Below are 20656 nucleotides of genomic sequence, written 5' to 3'. Positions count from 1 at the left end.
AATGAATTTGAGGTTTCTAACTCATTAATCTATTATTATATTAATAAAAATTTAATATATAATTTGTATATTTAATATAAAATTGAAAGATATTTTTTTAGTTATCTATATTATATAAATAATCAATTAAGTGTTGACTTAGAAGTCAAACAAGTAGAAATTTTATCGGGTCTTCGAGTCAGCCCATCGGTTTTCGGGTCTGGCTCTAACAGGTTTGCGAGTTAATCGGGTACGGGCTAATCGGGTTGTAATTTTATCGGGCTAGAAATTTCCAGTCCTAACCCTATAAATTTTGGGGGCTATTCGGGCCAGCCCACGGGTTACAGGCTGCACTGACATCCCTAGTCGGCAAGTTCGTGATCTCATGTCATTTTCAGTTTTGCCTTCGATTTTCCTATCTTTGTTTGTCTAATGAAAAAATCATGCGAGGGTACATTCAATCAACTAGGCTTGTGGCATAGAAGCACCCCTTCACAAGATCGCAATCAACATCTCATATTAATGATGGCTGATCCGGGTGGGGTCGGGAGGGTTATCAATTAACTCACTGTCAGTTCATGAAGATCGAAAAACTCTACTAAATTTAATCTTTGGAGTTATCATTGACCCCACGATATAGCAGCTCCGTCCCAACGTTAGAATTCACTTTTGTTCTTCATCCACCATTCGTTACCGGCAACAGCTGCCGCACCACCTTTGTCTTTCAACAGCGGTGACTTTCTTCACTATGTTCGAACCCGCATTAACTCCATTACTGAATCTGCACATGAATACTCCTACCTATATAAACCCATTTTCTCGTTGACATCACTAAAATCTTAAGTACATTTCATCTCAACTATGTGTTCTTTATCATGAAAATGAAAGGCATGGTAGGAAAGGATGAACTATATAGAAATTGATGATGACACAGGCCAAAACCTTCGTATCATGTTGTGGAATTTTACCCAATAATATGCTCTAATGCATATCATAACAAGATAAATTTCAGAAACAAGATCAGTGAAACCTCTCTAACAGACTGTATTCTCAGGGAAATATGCCTGAATGGATTAGATTATAACAGTACACAAAATGAAACCCTGAGATAGTATTACCCTTAGCATCCATATTTTGCAAGTACCGAATTGTTCATTTCTTTTAGAGCTTATATACTATATTTAGCATTATTCTAATAATCATAATTTAGTTTGTCATCGCCATTAGATATGACTTAGCTCGCTGGTGGAGCAAGGGACTCTGGCTCTGGAGCCACCTCTGCTCCCATCAAACCATTAGGCTGGTGCTTCTCCAAACCCCACAGCTTGGCAGATTTCATGTCGTCCGCTGCCATTTGCCTTGAAAACTCCTCATGGTCGTACTGCAGTGTTGCATTGCCTCCAAACTCAGTCGGGAGATTCTCCACATCAAAATACGACCTCATAATTTCTACACTGTCCTTGTTCTTTGGGTACACAAATCTCACCTTCTGGAACGTTTTTGGATCCAAGAAGTATTTAACAATCTGCAATAACACATCACTTCCTTAAACAATTGACGAACCATAAGTTATTATGCAAAATCACCAAAATGCAAAATAGCACCCTAGATGTTGTTGATAAAGTCAAGCATTCAGTAAGAATGCATATAGCGGCCAAGAAAAAAGATGCAGCGATGCATAAGCAATCGAGAAATGGAATCATTTGGATAGAATTCATTTTTTGTGGTTGGAAAATGCAAACACCACACACAACCTATAAACATTAAAAAAATGTAGTATCAAAGACTTATAAAACAAACCTTCCAAAATGCTTCAAAAATGCGAGGGGGGCTGTACAGAAACGCCACGCCTAGTCTCTCAGGGTAATGATTTTGTAGTATGTTGACTGTATCTCTTGCAGACTTAATAGGGACGTTGTTGCTTATAGACCAACCTGTGAAGTCAATCAACCACGCCATCTGTTCCTGCCCTTCTGGAAGATTTGCTATGGCATTCTCAATGAGATAAACCAGATGTTTCATCTGATTGTCCAGTGATGTTGTATTCTGAAATGCAAAACAGCACAATATCATATGACTCCTATTCAAAGAAAAAAAATGTGACAATTAAATAGCTTATATAATCTTTTTGGATACCTGTAATCCCGGTCTCAGTATAAGAACAGTCCTACCCTGTCGATCATGAAAGTTTGCTCTGAATACTTTCCCAGTCTCACCTTCAATTGCAACTTCACTCTAGAAATGAATAAAGATCAATGTATATGCTCAGATTGATTTATATTGATAAACAAAATGGTTATAGAAGTAAATTGACGGGGGATGATGATAAGAAACATAGCATGTAACTCTAGTAACAAACAAGTAGTAGTAGCTACACAAAAATAACTTGTCTCTCTTACCCAAAGGATTTCTTCCGGTTTAAAACTTGATCTCCATCTCAGTGACTCTTCCAACATCTTCTTTGATTTTTCTACATTCCAGCTCCGAGCTTCCAGATATCTCTTCAAACAAGCGTCAGAGCAATACTGCTGACTGCGACCCGTCAATGGTCCCAGAGAAGACTTGAGCTCTTGGAACTGCAGATAAATGAAAATTAAAATTCAATCAGATCATCTTCAAGGATTTCATTAGTGCAACCGCAGGAGAGCATTACATTTTTGATATATTTTTCTTGCTTAATCACACATACTTAGGAAGATTCACAAGCATTATTTGAAAAGAACAATTCTATCATTATTACCTTGCGCTCGTGCTGCTGCTCAACACTCTCACTATCATGGGAGGAATTGCTCTTGCGGAAAAACATGATTTGTCTAGAGCAGTTCTTATGTAGCAAAGGAGCTTATCTGTAACAGGAAAAAAATCATTAAGCTGTTTCTGTTATGACTCGCAGACTCCAAAGAACTGGGCAACAGGCTATACAGAGAGAAACATGCAACAGCAGTTCAAGATCAACAAACAACTAGAAAATTTATGTCATATAAAACCAAGTCAAGGGTGTGACCTTCTCTTTATAACCAAAGATGTAACTCTATGCTTAACACCTTTGACAAGAAGAAGAATCCATTGATGTTCTAACAAGCACATACAATTGGTTTCTTACCGGTAATTTCAGGATAAGCAACTCCCCTTTACCCAATTTCATGTAGTTCATCTTGATTACATTCACTACTATTTACATAAATCAACATCAGCTACCAAAAAAAAATAAAATTGCTTTATTTTTAATAAGTAAAACCTTAAACTTACAGCCATTTATGTATACACAATAAACAGAAACAAGCATAGAATCATATAAACTTCACCAAAACAAATCTCTTCTCATTTGATTTTTTTCAAATGCCCAAAAGAAACGATGGATGATTAAAATTTCATTTGTTTCACCATTTACACGGCTTAATCTACAATTGAAAGAATTTCATTTCGAGTAACAAACACTGATTAAAAAACAGAGCTTTCCTGGTCAAAACCCCCCAGAGATCAGAAACTCGACTTTTTTTCAAAAGCAATTACACAAAAGGAATCGATTAGTACATCTCCAGTTAAATTCCAGCGCAGCGGCAATCAGCCATTAGACGAGAAGCGATTTAGATTCATCAATCAAGATCCAGAAACTCCCAATAGATCCAAGGCAAAAAAAAATTAAAAAACTAAAAGCAGAGGAAAAATCGTGAACAAGCGAGAGACTAAACACATGACTGGAAACAGAAACACCGAAAAAGCATGGATCAAAAATCAGTTTGTCACTCACCCAGCAATGGAGATTCTAGAGAGAGAAAGGGAGAGAGATTTCCTCTTTATCAACCTCAGGATTTTCTCATGCAAAAGCTCCTCCCACTAGTTGCCCTCTCTCACTCCCTCACGCACAAACATACGCACTTTGTGTGAAAAAGAGGTCACAAAAAACTTTATTATATATTCACACACACGTGTGTGTGTGTGTGTGTGTATTAATTACTCTTTGACTCAGTGTTATGTGTGAAATAATTACCAAAAACTAATGAGCAATGCCTTAAAAATTTAATAATTTTATTTTTGAGTGAGAAAAGAAGAAAATTTATGGGGGCTGCTGAAATATTGATTTTATTTTTCAAAAAGATAAAATATATTTTCTGAAATTGCTTCAACAATAATAGAAAAACTTGAGATTGGATGCTAAATTGTTTAAGTCAATATGACCTGTCAACGATTTGGTGGTGATTTTTAGAATTTTCTGATAATTTGATCTTGTTTGAATTACTTTTTTTATAAAGAGATTGTCAGTAATGGAGTTGGCATTTCAAATCAATAAATCTGAACAAAGTTAGATTGCAAGCAAATTATTTTTTAAGTTTTTTAAAAAATCCCATAAATGGAAAGAAAAATAGCCATGTAAAAAATTTATGTTCACAAAAAGCCTTAGTCCTTTTTTTTAGTACTTTAATTTTCTTTCTAGTTTTATGTTATTGTGATATTTACTGAAAAAGGAAATACATTTGAAGTGGCCTCCTGGTTTGGTTAAATTTTCACTAAAAAACTTTACAAATCTGCTTGACTTTAGTATTCATAAGAAATAAATCTTTATTGTACTGTTTATTCTTGGTATTAAAGAATTAAATGAAATTATATGATGATTAAGGAAGGAAAATTAGTATCCCACAGGACTTTATTGTGCAGAAAGCATCTTTCTAGAAGCAGAAAAGTCCAACAATGCAACTCGATTTTCTTCCCCAACTTTTACGACCACTACTATGATATTTTAATTCCATTCTATTGTCTTGTTCTTTCCTTCTAGTGTCATTTCATATAAAAAATTTTTTGGAGATTTAATAATAAATATATTGAATAAACTATAAAAAAAAAGCAATGTGTTTGCTTATTTTTTATACTTTATAAAAATAAATACTAGTATCAATTAAGTCTTGTCCACTTTTTTTCTAAATTAAGGACATTTTTAGTTATCTATCTTAATTTTTTGTTTCTCAAATCATCTATTATCTTTTTCCATGTTTTCTGTCTCTTATAATTAAACTATTCTACTAAGTTTTTAGTATAGCATGCATAATTAGACTAGTTGATGTATTTAATTTCTCAGTAAGTTGTATAACACATCATACAAATTTTACTATCTATTTTATTTGCACATACTTTTATTAATTTACAAACATATTTAAAAATTATACTACTACTTTATAACACATCATACAAATTTTACTATCTATTTCATTTTTTTCTCTGTCTTAAATGAATTGAACTGAATGTGATTTGGTGAAAAGGTTTTTCGATTATTATATAGCGAAAATAATTATTAGAACAAATACAATGGTAGAATAGTTTAGTTTTAAGAGTTGCTAATTATTTCATAAAAAATGGGGTGTTCACTGTTATTCGGAAATTGATTTATTTAACATAATGTCTATAACCATATTAATCTAAATTTTATTTGGATTTATGTATCTTAAAATCATTCAATAAAATTACAAAATTTCAATTATTCTGACTCCGAGTGAGCTCTTTGCATTCAAAATCTTCAACAAATAAATGTTCCTTGTAGTACACTCCATATTTTTAATTTTTTTTTACCCCTTTATAGGAAGGGTGTAGTTGGCAGGTATTTAGTTTTAATATTTTAAAAAATGTGTAATTAAATTAATTATTAAATTCAGATATCAATTTATTAAGCCAAATTATAAGTAGATTGTAGTGCGGGGCGGGTGAGTTGTAAAAGTAGTTGATGGAAGAAAACAAACATAAGATTACCAAATTTCTATCGATTATTGGAAGCAAGTGTTTGGAAATAGACTCGGTATTAGGTCAATTCAATATTATTAGGACCCAATTCCACGTTCCACAAAACTAATTAACCACTTACTATTTTATTACATTATGAGTAATCATTATATGTCGACCATTACCAAGCAACTTCCTCCAAGTCAACTACTCTCTCATTGAAATTATTCTTCGGTGGATGGATTTACCCATGCTAAAATTTAGATTTAATTATATGTATTGGCTGTTGGATTGATGTTTTCACAGTTGTGTTTTTGGGCGTTGCTAACAATAGCTCGTCGTGACACGTGAATACAGACTTTGACCGTTTTTCCAATATCACAAATAATATTAATTTCTCCATAGTTCCGCTACTAGGAGTCTCGATTTACCATTTTAATTTATATGTCATTAGGAGTTCTAATTCATTTTTACTATAAATAGTAGCAGGCCCAATTTACTTGAGAGAATAATATAAAGAAAGAAAAGAGTCTTCTCAGACCACCCTCATCGTGACTTTGTGATGGGGGCAAGCATATAAGACAAACTAGAGAAAAATAAAAATAAATCAAAAATGAAATAACCCAACCCAACCCCCACTTTGTGGTCTTGTCAGCCGGCCCAACCTAAAGTGGAGGGCAAAGGACACATGTCCATTTTCTATTGGGTCAATGTATTATTGTTTTTGCTTTTTTTTATTTACTATTAATTATTGATTTATACTACTTTATTTAATTATGTACATGTTTGAGAATTGTATACTATAAATATGAAATGTAAATATTTTAGATAATCAAATTTTGAATATTTTGAATTTATTAATTTAATTTATTTAATTATTATTATTTTTATCTTTATATATCATTTCGAAACTCATGTGTAATTTATTATTATATTGTGCTTTAATTATTTGAATATCTAATATTTTATGTTTTAAATTTGAATCATATACTTTTTTATTATATTTTTTAGACATTATTTAATATATCTAAATTAATTATAAATCGAAATATTAATATATGAAAAAGAAAATATTTAATTGGGTTGGGTTGGGGTCACTGATGGAAGTAAAAAAGTTTATGGAGGTTGAATTGAGGGAGGGTTGTGTATGTTGTGGATAGAGAAATGAATATTTTATTAAAAGGTTGATTGGGTTGGGTTGGGTTGGGTGAGTGTCACGGATGGAGATAGTCTCAACATTATTATTTTTTACTTTACTATTTCCCCACTTTAACTATTTATTACTATTATTTTTATAAAACGAATGCAAAAAGGTCAAAGTGACTTCTAATATAGAACGGAAAGAGTATTATATACTATCGGAGAGATGTTATAATAAAATTTTGAGTTGTTTTTAAATGAGCAACGATATAAAATAATACTTCTACTATACTTAATAACATTAATTATTGCACATATAATTAAGGTAATTTATGTGTAAATTGTGTAATCATACAATCATATAATTAAATAAAACTAGTACACAATTAAGAAACCATGATAAAAATCGAAGGGGTGTTGATGAGTGGCATGGATTTGTCTATCTTTAATCAAATGGTCATGAGATCAACCCCTACCTTTGGGTATGAAATAGTCTTAATTCCTTAGGCAAGCTATCCCACCCATCGGAAAATAGCCATTCAGAGTCTGGGACCACCGATGGATAAGCTTGGCAATTAAAAAAAACTATGATAAATTAAAAAATATATTAAGCTAATAAAAGTAATATAACAGTGACTTAATATTGAATATGTCAAATTCAATTCTTGAAAATGTGTCAAATTTTCGAGTAAAATTATTAAATTTAATAAAGTTATGACTAATCTATGGCAACCGCCAACACTAACCGCATTGCATATAAATTGTAGTCTTTCTCATTAAAAATATTAACTTTCTTGACTAACACAAACTTTTGCTAAAATGATTAAAACGGATTGCATATCTAAATGAGTGTAAATGGAGAGCTTTTTAAGGCAAAATGCAAGATGGCATTTTTTTTGGAACAAAAAAAAATGAGAATTTTGGTTGGGAAGATAGTATAATTTATACTACCTCCGTTAAAAAAAATTGAAATATAAAACACAAATAAAAGATAAAAAGAAAAGTTAGTTTAAGAGAATTCAAAATATGAATAGTCCAACTCCATTTTCCTCTTGCCACATTCAACTGCATATCTCACAGTCCATCTCAGCCCATCACAACCCATTCTCAGCCTATCTCACAATCTATCTCACTATCTCTTTATAATTCATTTTAATTGTTGGTGTTTATCAAATATTAAAATAACAAAAATGAAATAAACTGGAGAAAAAAAACATAGAAAACCATTCTACAGGATCATGAAACTTTGGATCAAATTTGTAGCGCCCAATCATGATTGAACTTCTGAGAACCTGTTGGCCGTTGTCTTCCCCTTCCGATTGATTGTTTTCATGCCAATCGGACGCCTCTGGGTAAGAGGCAAAGGAAAAGGATCAGCATCTTCGTTGATATCGTTGGATTTACCGCCGGTGCTGCTGTTGTAGGTGACAGAGACGTTCGGGGCATTTGGCTCTAACCCCTCTTGGAATTTGGGAGGCTCCGTCAAGATTTGCCAGACATCCCAATACTTGAACGGGCATTGTGGGAGAACTCCCATATTGACAATTCTTTCACGTCGTCCATACTCTTTTCGCTCATAATCGTCTGAAGGTTGCTCCCGTAGATGTCGTTGAATTTGGCGACGTCGGCCTTCATCCAATCAAAATGTTTGCAGAGCTTGCCCCCGTTGTGATACTTCGTACCTGCTAGCTTCATTGTTTGGTATCTATCCGCAATATGCATCCTATGACCCTTGTTGTGTTTGCATATCCGACATAATTTTGTCTCTGACATATCGACCCAACACCTAGCAACAACAATTGACTCAGCCGGAGCGTAGTTCGTCCTCTTAGATCTACACTCAGATTGAGACAGCTTGCCGACAAATCCCTTCCCCGCCGGGAACCCCACCATCTCTCTTCGGTCGAGGATTCTCCTCTCTATACATAGAAATATCTAAGTCCGAACGTGAACCAGTCGATGCTGAAAAACTAAATGGCCGCCAAAGCGGGATCATCCGCGCGATCGGCCAACCCATCCATGTTGGGCCGATAGACATTGTCCCCGAACATCGATGGGTGGTTCAGTGGTCCACTAGCACCGACATAGCTGGGTACCTGCCTCCTTGGTACGGAGGGTACAGCCGATACCCAACGAGAAATGGAGGGTACCCACCGGGGAATTGGTTCCCAACGCCGCCTCAAAACTGGGTCTCGCCACCAGGATAATGTGACTCGCCGATGTACATCGCTATCGCAATTCATGCTATTACTAGAGAGAAAAGATTGGTAGTCAAGGGAATGAGATGTATGAATGAAATGAAGTACAATGGTATGTATATATTGAGGTGAAAAAAAAACAAAATTAGGAAATCAGCGCATAATAGGCGCCAATCGACAACTCCCATGGCAGCGCCGCTCGCCTACCATCAACTCCCTCCCCCCAATAAGGATTGATCACATAGCGCCCGATCATTATTCATAATTACATGCCGCACACACAATTTAGCTATACTTGAAAACATGTGTATATATACGAATAATGATCAAATAAATAAATAAAACAAAATAATGAATAATGAATATCTAAATATGTGGAAATGGGTAAGTTTTTGAAGGGAAAATGAAATATGGCATATTTATTGGAACCAAAAAACAAGAATTTTTATTGGGAAGAAAGCATAATTTGTAAATAACCTTTGTTTTTAAAAATAAATTTTTAAAATCGCATAATCTTTAATGTAATAAAATACAAAAAGAAAAAGTGATTAAAGCATAAATGAAGAGAGGAAAAGAATTTTTAAAGGTAAAAGTTTTTAAATTTAAGAGACATGTCAAAATTAAAAAAAAGTAAAAAGAATACAACCATTTAGAGACATGTCAAATATTTAGAGACACTGAGAAAAGAATTTTTAAAGTAAAAAGCTTCTAATTTTTAGAGGTATGTAAAAATAAAAATAGTTACTATTTCTAAACTGGTTGCATTAGTACTTTTTTTACGCAAAGAAGTTAACAATTTAGGCAGCAATAGAGAACAAATATTGTACGAATAAATTGGCGATCCCCACACGAAATTTAGCAAAACATAAACATGCTTATACATTGAATGATTAAATTTTGATTACAAGAAAGAATTTTGAATGACCCAGAAATCAAAATTATTAGAGAGAGAATCCAGGCGGATTCAAACCGCCACCATCTCAACGCGTGGAAGCAATTGAGCGCTCTCCCATTCGAGGTTATGGATCCATCCAACACACCCACATTTTTTTATATTAAAACATTTATAATTTAGTACTACTTTTTAACATATCATTCGCGACCTCTACTTACTTCAATATTCTCCAACGGGTTAAATGCACAGCTAAGTTAATCACTTTTCTTAGGTTAGTATCAACTTTATGTTACGCCTCAAAAATAGTTTTCATGATGGCGAAAATAATTGAATTGACCAAACAACATACCTGCAAAAATACAAATAGAATACTACCAACACTCAAATAATGGAGCTATATAACTTCAAAACAAACTAAATTTTATCCACATAAACATCACGAACTTGTCATGATCAACTCCACAATAATTTAATTTTTAAGGAGTTTAAACAGAATAAAAATTCAGGGATCCTTCCTACCATATTTTGTATGCCTACCATGTTATTCCTATCTACTTTCCACCAAGCTTATGAAAAGTCGATAAACTCTAATGAAACTTTGTGCTACTATACATATCATCATAATAATGAAAGTAAAAACTCTAAAAAATAATGCACAAGCACTCACAGAAGCAATCATATAGGAAAAGCAACAACAAAAACTAACAGAACACCGAAGACCTCAAGTAAAATCTAACCACCTGAAAATAAGATTATTCACATCATTACCATATATTATATCGCACTTGCAGCATAAAGAGAAACAACTCAAGTTCCTTTCAGCTTACTTGACAATTATCTTCAACTACACTTGGAGAGACAGACGAAGCATATGCGCATACGAGCAACTGAAGAATCATTGACAGATAAGCACCAACAATTATGAGAACGATCACCAGAAGCTCCAAAGCAAAAGCAGCAGCAGCCGAAACCACAGAAGTACAGCAACGCAGCAGCAGTAAATCCAACATACATACCAAGTATCCAATAAACAGACACAGCCACCATAATAATAGCAACTCCTCATGTAAACTGGACTGGCTCAATTAGAAACCACCATACCAGGTACTGCTCCAAATTCAGTGAGCAACAAACCATATACTGAATAGCTGATCTATTACAACCAAGCTACAGCTTTAAACTACACTACAGACCCTACAACCATTCAGATGCAGATGAATTTAAACCGTAATACATTAATAATCTTAAATCATTAGCTAGTAACCTCGACAGAGGGAAAAACCAACAAACCAGATATGGTATTACTTTACAGAGAAGAATAAACAAAGTGCAAAGGTACTATAAAAGATGCATTGTACAGTGAGATTAAAAGACGCATTGTACAGTGAGATTTTGATAGCTTGTGAACTAGTTAAAAAGTAATGATGTACGGGAATGGATAGTTAGCTATCAATTAAAATTGTGTGGAGATCATATTTTGTAGCCAGTGTTAAAAATACTAGCAATTAACCATGTTATGATTCAATTCATATAAGGGGGAAGATGGCACGTTTTAATTTAGTCAAGATATGGACATAGCAGGAATAGGTTATGGCATCGGGTTATTCCCAAAAAAGTGAATCAAAGGTATTTTGAAATTGATATAGCTCTAACTGTATTATTTTTTCAGGAGTTTATCTGTAGTTATTAAAAGATAGTAAGACGCAAACAGACCTCACAGTAAACCCTATTTTTGCAACGACAAAAGATAATTTGAGCCAGTAAACCAACAAAAAGTTAGAAGTAATTTAAGTATTAAGAATGTAAAGCTTTGCAAGTGAACAAGATAAGTAGATACGGAGAAAGTGCAAATTGGTACCTCTGTAGTAGTGAATGCTGAATAGCAGATTGCAGCCTCAAATTGATCGATCCCAATATTTCACTTTCAAATAATGGAGACGTTTCGGTCTTGAATGCGTTATATTTTGCATTAAATGGTTCACATCCCGATTCAAGACCAAATTGCTGGATTTGAAATTAGCATGCATGCATTATAAAGATTGAATACGCAAAAGATGAGCAGATGGAGAGAGACGAGGACACCAGAGGACACCAGACACAGGGGGAGAGCCGGGCAAATCCCCGTACCATCTCCCCTCGAAACCAAAAAATAGAAATTTTCATTAACGGGCGACCTGCCATGCGAGCGCACCCATCATGGCAAAGGTCATGCAGACAACCACTCCTCACCTCACTTTTCACATAGCTCACTCATTTTTTAGTTTTTTACAGTCTGATGCCTCAACAATTCGTCGAGTCTACACAGACAGAATAACACATCAAATAACACAGCATAAAAAAATTAACTTCCCTTAAATCACTCGGCCGGTCCACCAGAGCCTCGGATTCATAGACAAAACCACAACGAAGCCATAACTGTGAACGTCCTCCGTCAAATAATCGTGTCTTCTCAAGATGTCTCCGTGTTTCCAGATCCACAGACACTGATGTTTCCAATCCAATCGCCATGCGTTAAAAATTCAAATCTGCAATAAGAACACAGATCTACAAGATACCTTTGACGATCCGTGACATCCGTCCAACACTTTTGCAGATCTAGCCAAACTTCGGCGTTTCACAGCCGCAGACAGCATAACAACCAGGAGACCAATCTATCAAGCGAAGAAAAATCAACAACATAACAAAACTCGGAAATTCCATAACCAAAACGTAGATCGCCTCGCGATCTGAATGAATCTGACGGAAAAAAGGAAGAAGTCACCAATCCGGCGTGAAGAAAGAGGTCACGAGCTAGGTGACCGAGGCGGCTGGGAAATGAAATGATAAAGGAAAGGTATATTTATTGTAGGGATTAATGATCCAACAGCTGAAAATGAGTGGGTGGGATATATTCTCAACGGCAGGATCGATCAACGGCGTCGTAATGTTGACTGGCGAATTGTAACATGTACAATTGGTGGAATAATCGGACGGCTGTGATGGCATCTTGAAAAGGGGAAGGTTCTAGATGACGTTTGTTTAACGGATATCAGCTGGCCACGTTGGAATATCAGCTTTTTGTATTCAGTGAAATTGTGGTATGGCCACGTCAAGATTTATGCTTCAAACTCAATAAAGTTGCTCCATTCATCCCAAATAATATACACTTTGGGTTAGGTATGAGTTTTAATTTAAAATTAATAAAATAAGAGATGAGTAGAAAGAAAAAATAATTAAAATATTGTTAGTGGAAAATGGATCTCACCTTATTAGAATAAAAAGACTTTCCAAAATTAGAAAGTGCATATTCTTGTGAATGAACTAAAAATGAAAGAGTGTATATTTTTAAGGGACGGAATGAATATTAAATAGGCTGGGTCGGGCTACTAAGCTTTTTTCTACAAATTCAAATTTAACTTTTTCTCTCTTGCTTTGTTCTTTTTTTTACTTTATTCTCTTTTCATTTAACCATAAAATATTAATTTTATAAATATTATGTAAAAAAATACGTCAACTAGCTTGGAACGAAAAAAAGTACTATCATAAAGAGTTATAATAAGCTTTTAACCCCTCATTAAACTTTTATCTTCTTCACCTTCCTATGCATTTGAGCCATGATCCTGCAACAACATCAAGCTATCTTAACATCAATAGCAAAATATCATGTTAGTCATGATATAGTGTGTTAACATATATCAAAATCAAATCTTTCAAAGCTTTATAACCGAGTGCTACAAAAATTAAGAAAAATATAGTAACACCTCATAAGAGAGAGATAAACTTGATGTGCCTAAAAAAAGGCAGCATATAATGGTAACAAAGAGTTTAAGTGGTGAACTCATTGAAGTTAATATGGTATTGAATATCATATTTATAAGATTTAATACACAAAAGCTAAGGAAACAACATAAAAACCACTCAATTGACATGCATCCCTAGTAACCTAATTTGTCGCACCTCATCGACAAAATCTAAATGAATTGTGAAGAGCACATAACATCCTAAACCAGTTTGTGAAGGGTTTAGATACAACTTGGATTGAAGTCGGCAAGCAAAACTGAAGCGAAGTAAACACGCATGATTCAATAATTATGGTGTACAATAACACAAGAACCGAATTCAAACTCGTAGTAATCACACAATTGCAATGTGTATTTGGTTTGGCCACTAATCATTCTCACCCTTGCTGGAATCGACGGTCATTGACGGCGTTCAGTGTCACGTGGGTGGAGTGGTGTTCTAGCCGAACCATCTTGTAAGACCATGTTTATCAACAACCACCCATTACCCAAGCCAACCCAAGCCAACCTTCCACTTTTTTTAATATTTAATTAATTTCTATCTCCTCCATATCATCTTACACATCATCAATATTCATTCCGCCCAACCACACCTTTTTAATGTGTTAAGAATATTAGTATTCTGTCTCACATCGGTGATGTGACATAGCATAGCTAGTCTCTTGTACTATATATATGTGGCATGTGTTGAGTAATAATATACACCAAATATACTACTACTTTCTCCATTATGTCTCTATATTTTACTGTTCTACATGGTATCAGAGCGGATTCGAATCCGTCTCTAGAAAATTAGGGTTTCCAAAACAAAAAAAGGAACTAAATTAGGGTTTCTGCAGCTGCCCGCTCTACTATCCCCACTCTGCCCTTCCGTCACTACTCTACTCTACCCAAAATTATGTTTTGTTCTGCTCTACTACGCTATTATGCCCAAACTAGGGTTTACGGTGTTGCTGCTCTACTCTGCCCAAATTTGGGTTTCTACCACTACTATATTGCACAACTGCTCTTCTCTGCCCAAACTAGGGTTTCTGACGTTGCTGTATTCTGCGCTATTATTTGCATGTTGTTCAACTCCTACTCCGTTGCTCTGCGCGGTATTATCTACCTGCGCTCTTACTTGCTTTTTATCTACCTGCGCTCTTGTCAGCAGTTATTATTCTACTTCTCCTCCTACAGTTGTCCTCCTGCTACAGTTGCTACTCTGCTACAACTGTCACTATTACACTGCATCTACTACTTCTGCTACAGTTGCAACAACTGCCCTACAGCTTCTGCTACAGTTGCAACAACTGCCCTACAGCTTCTGCTACAGTTGCAACAACTGTCTTACAACTGCTACTCTGCTACAGCTGATACTACTACCATGCATCTGCTACAGTTGCAACTATTGTTCAGCTGCTACTCTGCTACAACTGACACTAACTACCATGCATCTGCTACTCTACTGCATCTGCTACTACTGCTGCTACAACTGCCCTATAGCTGCTGCTACAACTTATGCAACAGCTGCAACTACTACTGCCTTATAGTTTCGGCTACTACTATTGCTGCCGATGTTTGAGGAAAAACTTTTTTGAGAACTTTGTACCAAGCTGGCCAATATAGATGTTCCAGCTTGAGGGGGAGTGTTAAGAATATTAGTATTCTGTTCCACATCGGTGATGTGACATAGCCTAGCTTAGTCTCTTGTACTATATACACCAAATATACTACTATTTTCTCCATTATGTCTCTATATTTTACTGTTCTACATAATGGTTTATCAATGACCACCCAACCACTCTATTATATATTTATTTTATATATATTTTTAATAATAATAATAATATTAATCTCATTATCCTCTATAGTTAGCAACAAAGGAAGCTAAAAATATGAAATTGTATTCAACAAGAAGGATTATAGGAGGAGAAAAATGATAATTTTTAATGCAAAATTATAGCAAATGTGTTCTCTATTTATAGAGGATGAAAATTATGAATTTTAGTATAATTTTTATAATTTTTATAATTTTTTAATATAATATATTAAAGATACATCAACTAATCTGGTTGAGATTGATGGCACAATCTCATTGGTTGATAAAAGAAATTGTAAGAAGACTGAGAGGTTGCAGGTTCGGCTTCAAGAGACAGTCGGTTGAGGTGAGAGAGACCACAAATCCTATTATTATTTTTTAATTTTTGCACATGACATGGCAGCCACCAGCTTGCCGAGAAACCTAGTCTAACCAAGGATGAAAGAGAAAGAGCGATTCTAGTGGGGCATTGTTCTGCTCGAAGGTGGAAGATTAGACGATGGTGGCAGAGGAGATTCAATGTCGCTTAGGAGTTACTTGGGATGTATCAATGGCAACAGAAAATGTTCGAGTGTCAACTGTAAGCATATAAGTGTAATTGAATGAGGGGTTGAGGGAAATTTTATTGTTTTCGAAGTAGAACAATAAATTAGTGATGACACCAATTGAGGGGTGTGTTACACTATGGAAGCAAGGTCACACATAAAAAGACAAAATAGCAAAAATAAAAATAATTCTAAAATAAATTATTCCAACCCTACCTCATTGTTTGGTGTCACTCTGTCGACCCATAGAAAAAGTGGGGGTCAAGTCCAAATGTCTCCCTTTTATTGGTTGAATATTAAAATGTTTTATTACTTTTATTTATTAATTTGGTTTATTCAAAGATTATTATTCTTCCAAAAAAATCATGTGAACCACTCTTCCAAACAATGATGTGAACTACTTCATTTAGTTATTTATTTTTATTTTTCACTTTAGTTTGTAGTTTGGTTTATTTATTTTCTATTATTATATTGTATTTCTTTTATTTGTGTATTTTTATTATAGTGTACTCCAATTATATGCGAATGTGTAATAAGTTTTATTATAAATTTGAATTATAAAATAATTTATATAATTTTTATATGAGTTTTTAAATTTATTTGAATAAAATTATCAAATTTATATTGATTAAAAGTATATGAAAAAGAAAATATGTATTGCGGTTGAGTTGGGGTCATTGATGGAAGTAAAAGTTTTAATAAGTTGGAGGTTGTATATGTGTATGAAAGAGAAATGAGTATTTTATTAAAAAGTTGATTGGGGTTGGGTTGGGTAAGGGTTACCGATAAGGATAATCTTAGAGTTATGGTAGATTGTGTGTTAGGTTTTCTTACTTTTCCACTAGGTGAGTGTTATTTATCAGGTCTAGTGGAAAGCTCTAAAATGTAACCAAACAAGAAGACTTGATGTGATAAATGCTTGAGTTCGTCATTCAAACAGCATATTAGCACATATTATAGCTCGTAACTCTTTTATGTATCCTTCTTGTATGTTTTGGTCTTTTATTTCGGATTGTATCGTTGAATACTTTAATTAATCCATCGTTGTTCCCATAAAAATAAAAAAAGAAGTGGGCTTCAAACGCCCTTTTCAAATCAACCAATTAACCATAAATAGCATAGGCTTGTTTGAAAGTGCGGATGCTCAACTAAATGAAGCGCCACTTCATATGCTTAAATTGGTCCCAGAGTTCCACACTTTGTAAAAACTCACTTGTATATCTATACATATATAGAGTCACAGTTTGGGAAGATCAGATTAGGCGCCCAGTTTAATGATTTTTTGGCTTATCATATTTTATAATTCTTTGACTCATACTCTATATAATATTGATAGTATGTTTTTATTCTTTTTAGTAGGCAATTTCAGATCACGAACAAACACGTATATTAACCTATGGTTATTTAGGGTATCCACTATGGGGAGCCCGCGGCTATAGCTGCGGGTTGGGGCGGAGGGCGGGCGGGCTGTAGTGGAGAAGTTGTCCGCCCGCGGGGCGAACACCGAAATGTGGGCGGTAGGGGGCGGACGGGCTTCAGCGACTCCGGGGCGAGGACGCGGCGAAATGGGGGCGGACGCGGCTATAGGCGCGGCGCCTATAGTGGCGGCACCGACCGCCGCGGCTATAGCCGATTTTAAATTTTTTTTTTTTACATTTTAATTCACCTATAAATACACCCCACTCCATTCATTATTTTCTCACCATTCCAACTCTACATCTATAAAAATTTCTCTCACTACAATTTGGGGTCGGAAATGAACAATTTGTGGAGAGGCATCTGGAATGCTCTGATTCAACAGGTGCAACACCAGGCCGCCCAGGAGGAAGCGGCGGCCCGTTTGGCAGAGGAGGCGGAGGATGCGATCCCTCGTGCCATTACTCATCGGTGGACAATCCCACGAGACCAAGTCGGTGCGCACCGGCGTCTAATGGATGATTACTTTGTGGATAATCCCGTTATTATATAGAAATTTTATATATTTAATTGTATTACTACAAAATAAAAGGAAATAAATCAAAATTGAAAACTTACTTAATAACATTAAACAATAAAAAATACATAATTTAAACTATAACTTACTACTATTAAATGGTGGTGGCAGTTTAGAAATCCTTATTAAAAACATATATGCACGCACATATTCCATAATCCATTTTAATTTGGACTATTTTTACAAATCACGTATATATATATAGGGTAGTGTTAATCTCCTTTTCTTCCCTTAGATTTAAGTTTCTTCTTAATTGGAACCGTTAGATTTGAGGGATGGACGATCCGGATGAGAAGCTTACTAATGATCCCGTCTGTGCATTATTAGGGCCCTTTTGTGCATTATAAGGGCAAATTAGTAAATGTACAGTACCAAAAAACGCCCAAAAACTGCAGGTGCGAAATTTAAGCGCCATATAGCCACGACCTTCCATCTATTCTACCAATTTCTCACTCCAAACAACTCTCCCTCAATCTCTCACCCCATTTCGTCTCCCCAATTTCCATCTACTATCAAAACCCTAGCCTCCTCTTCAAGGGAGTGTCAATCTCCACAGAGCGTCGATTGTCGTATGTTTCACCGTCCAACCGTCATTCCCGTATTGTGCGAGCATCTCCTGAAGTCGAAGAAGAGGTCGGGTTTGAAGAAGGTTAATTTCTGCGTCCAACCACCGTTTATCCACCTACCACACCACCAACTCGACGATTCACAAATTTTTTCCCAGAAAAAATGAGGTTTTCAAAATCGTATTGGACAGGATGTTCTTAAATAATTATTTCGTATTCATTGTGGTTAGGGTTGGGTCTTTAATTGATTTTGTAATTATTTTCTATTTTACAATTGTTTAGTTACCCATTATGTAGATGAAATCGTATAGGGTTCTGATTTTTTGGTTCGTCTCCCAGATTTATCATGACGAAAAGAGGACGTCCTTCAACTTCACAACCATCCCAGTCTGAAGGTGAGCATTCTATTTCATTTGCATGTCCAATTCCTGGAATAATTGTCTGGGTGAATGCAATATTCATGGCCGTATTATTTAACTGAATCTGTACATTATTTACCTATTTGTATGCATTAATTATCATGTTTTAGGCATTATAGACCTGCTGTTGTACATGGGTCAATGAGTGAATGCAGTAGTTGTATGTTCATTAATTGATTGAATCTGTACATTATGTAGCTATTTCTATGCATTATTTATCATGATTTAGCCATTATGTGACTTGTGTTGTACATGGGTCAAAGAGTGAATGCAATATTTGTATGTTCATTACTTGATCGAATCTGTATATTATGTAGCTATTTCTATGCATTATTTATCATGTTTTATGCATCATTTGACTGCTGTTGTACATGAGTCTAAGAGTGAATGCAATATTTATATGTTCATTATTTAAGTGATTCTGTACATTATTTGGCTATTTGAATGCATTATTTATCCTGTTTTATGCATCATGTGACTGCTGTTGTACATGAGTCAAAGAGTGAATGGAATATTTGAATGTTCATTACTTGACCAGATCTATACATTATTTAGTTATTTTAGTGCATTATTTATCATGGTTTATGCTTTGTGTGACTGCTGTTAGACATGGGACAATGGGTGATTGCAATATTCTTGGTGCATTTTTTGATTTATTCTGAACATTATTTGATTATTAAAATGCATTATGTATCAGTTTTTAGGCATTATTTTGATGCTTCTGTACAAGGGTGTATAAGTGAATGCAGTATAACTGTCCACATTATTTTATTCAGTCTGTACATTATGTAACTAATTGTATGTTATTATTTTGTATGTTGTACAACATCAAAGCAGCTAAGATTGGACATCGACGAGGCGGTCGATGATATACTGCCAGTAGGAATTGCCCAAAAATTTCAAGAGCGATTATCAGAGGCCAGGACTAGTACAGCTTCGGAAGAGACGGAGGATAGGAAACCAAGGGGTAGGAACGTCGACCATCTGTATTGTCGACGAACCCCAACAGAGTTTCTGAATTGTATTAAGAGTTTAACTCCACGGCAGAAGGAAGCCGTCACGGAACTCGTACATGAGTCTAAGAGTGAATGCAATATTTGTACATTATTTAGCTATTTCTATGCATTATATATCCTGTTTTATGCATCATTAGACTGCTGCTGTACATGAGTCCAAGAATCAATGCAATATTTGTATGTTCATTACTTGAGTTATTCTGTACATTATTTGGTTATTTGTATGCATTATTTATCCTGTTTTATGCATCACGTGGTTGCTGTTATACATGGGTCAAAGAGTGAATGGAATATTTGTATGTTCATTACTTGGCCGTATCTGTACATTATTTAGCTAATTTAGTGCATTATTTATCATGGTTTATGTTTTATGTGACTGCTGTTGGACATGGGACAATGGGTGATTGCAATATTCATGTGTGCATTTTTTGGATTTATTCTGCACCTTCCTCATCCCTTGTTTGCGCATATCAAAATCAACAGCGCGAAATCTAATGATTGGAACTTCTGACCAACGACGGGCTTCGATTCCGGAGAACATTCAGGCACAACCATAACTGTATACAAACACAAATAAAAAAATGTTTTGGATACTAAGACATTATAAGATATAAAA

At 34.9% G+C, this 20656-nt stretch overlaps 1 protein-coding gene and 1 long non-coding RNA gene across 4 annotated transcripts; both read right to left on the bottom strand.

Moving 5' to 3' along the window:
* Positions 1-1072: 1072 nt before the first annotated feature.
* Positions 1073-3866, bottom strand: LOC121790806 (phosphatidylinositol transfer protein 3-like). 2 transcript variants are annotated; one of them, XM_042188918.1, is made up of 6 exons: positions 3731-3866; positions 2720-2825; positions 2379-2555; positions 2116-2214; positions 1780-2025; positions 1073-1504 (listed from the first exon to the last, which is right to left on the bottom strand). In XM_042188918.1, exons 2-6 carry the CDS (start codon positions 2783-2785, stop codon positions 1214-1216), a joined length of 879 nt encoding a protein of 292 aa, XP_042044852.1. In that variant the 5' UTR covers positions 2786-2825; positions 3731-3866; the 3' UTR covers positions 1073-1213. The 2 variants fall into 2 exon arrangements, with proteins under 2 accessions (XP_042044852.1, XP_042044853.1); XM_042188919.1 differs by lacking the exon at positions 3731-3866 and adding an exon at positions 2984-3701.
* A 3952-nt stretch (positions 3867-7818) lies between these two features.
* LOC121790803 lies at positions 7819-12922 on the bottom strand. 2 transcript variants are annotated; one of them, XR_006048413.1, is made up of 2 exons: positions 10749-12922; positions 7819-9078 (listed from the first exon to the last, which is right to left on the bottom strand). It is a non-coding gene; the product is annotated as an uncharacterized LOC121790803 (long non-coding RNA). The 2 variants fall into 2 exon arrangements; XR_006048414.1 differs by lacking the exon at positions 7819-9078 and adding an exon at positions 10571-10661.
* Between the last annotated feature and the right edge of the window lie 7734 nt (positions 12923-20656).

The sequence above is a fragment of the Salvia splendens genome, unplaced genomic scaffold (genome assembly GCF_004379255.2).
Source record: "Salvia splendens isolate huo1 unplaced genomic scaffold, SspV2 ctg627, whole genome shotgun sequence".
NCBI classification, from domain to species: Eukaryota; Viridiplantae; Streptophyta; class Magnoliopsida; order Lamiales; family Lamiaceae; genus Salvia; species Salvia splendens.
This window is presented reverse-complemented; position numbering and strand designations above follow the sequence as displayed.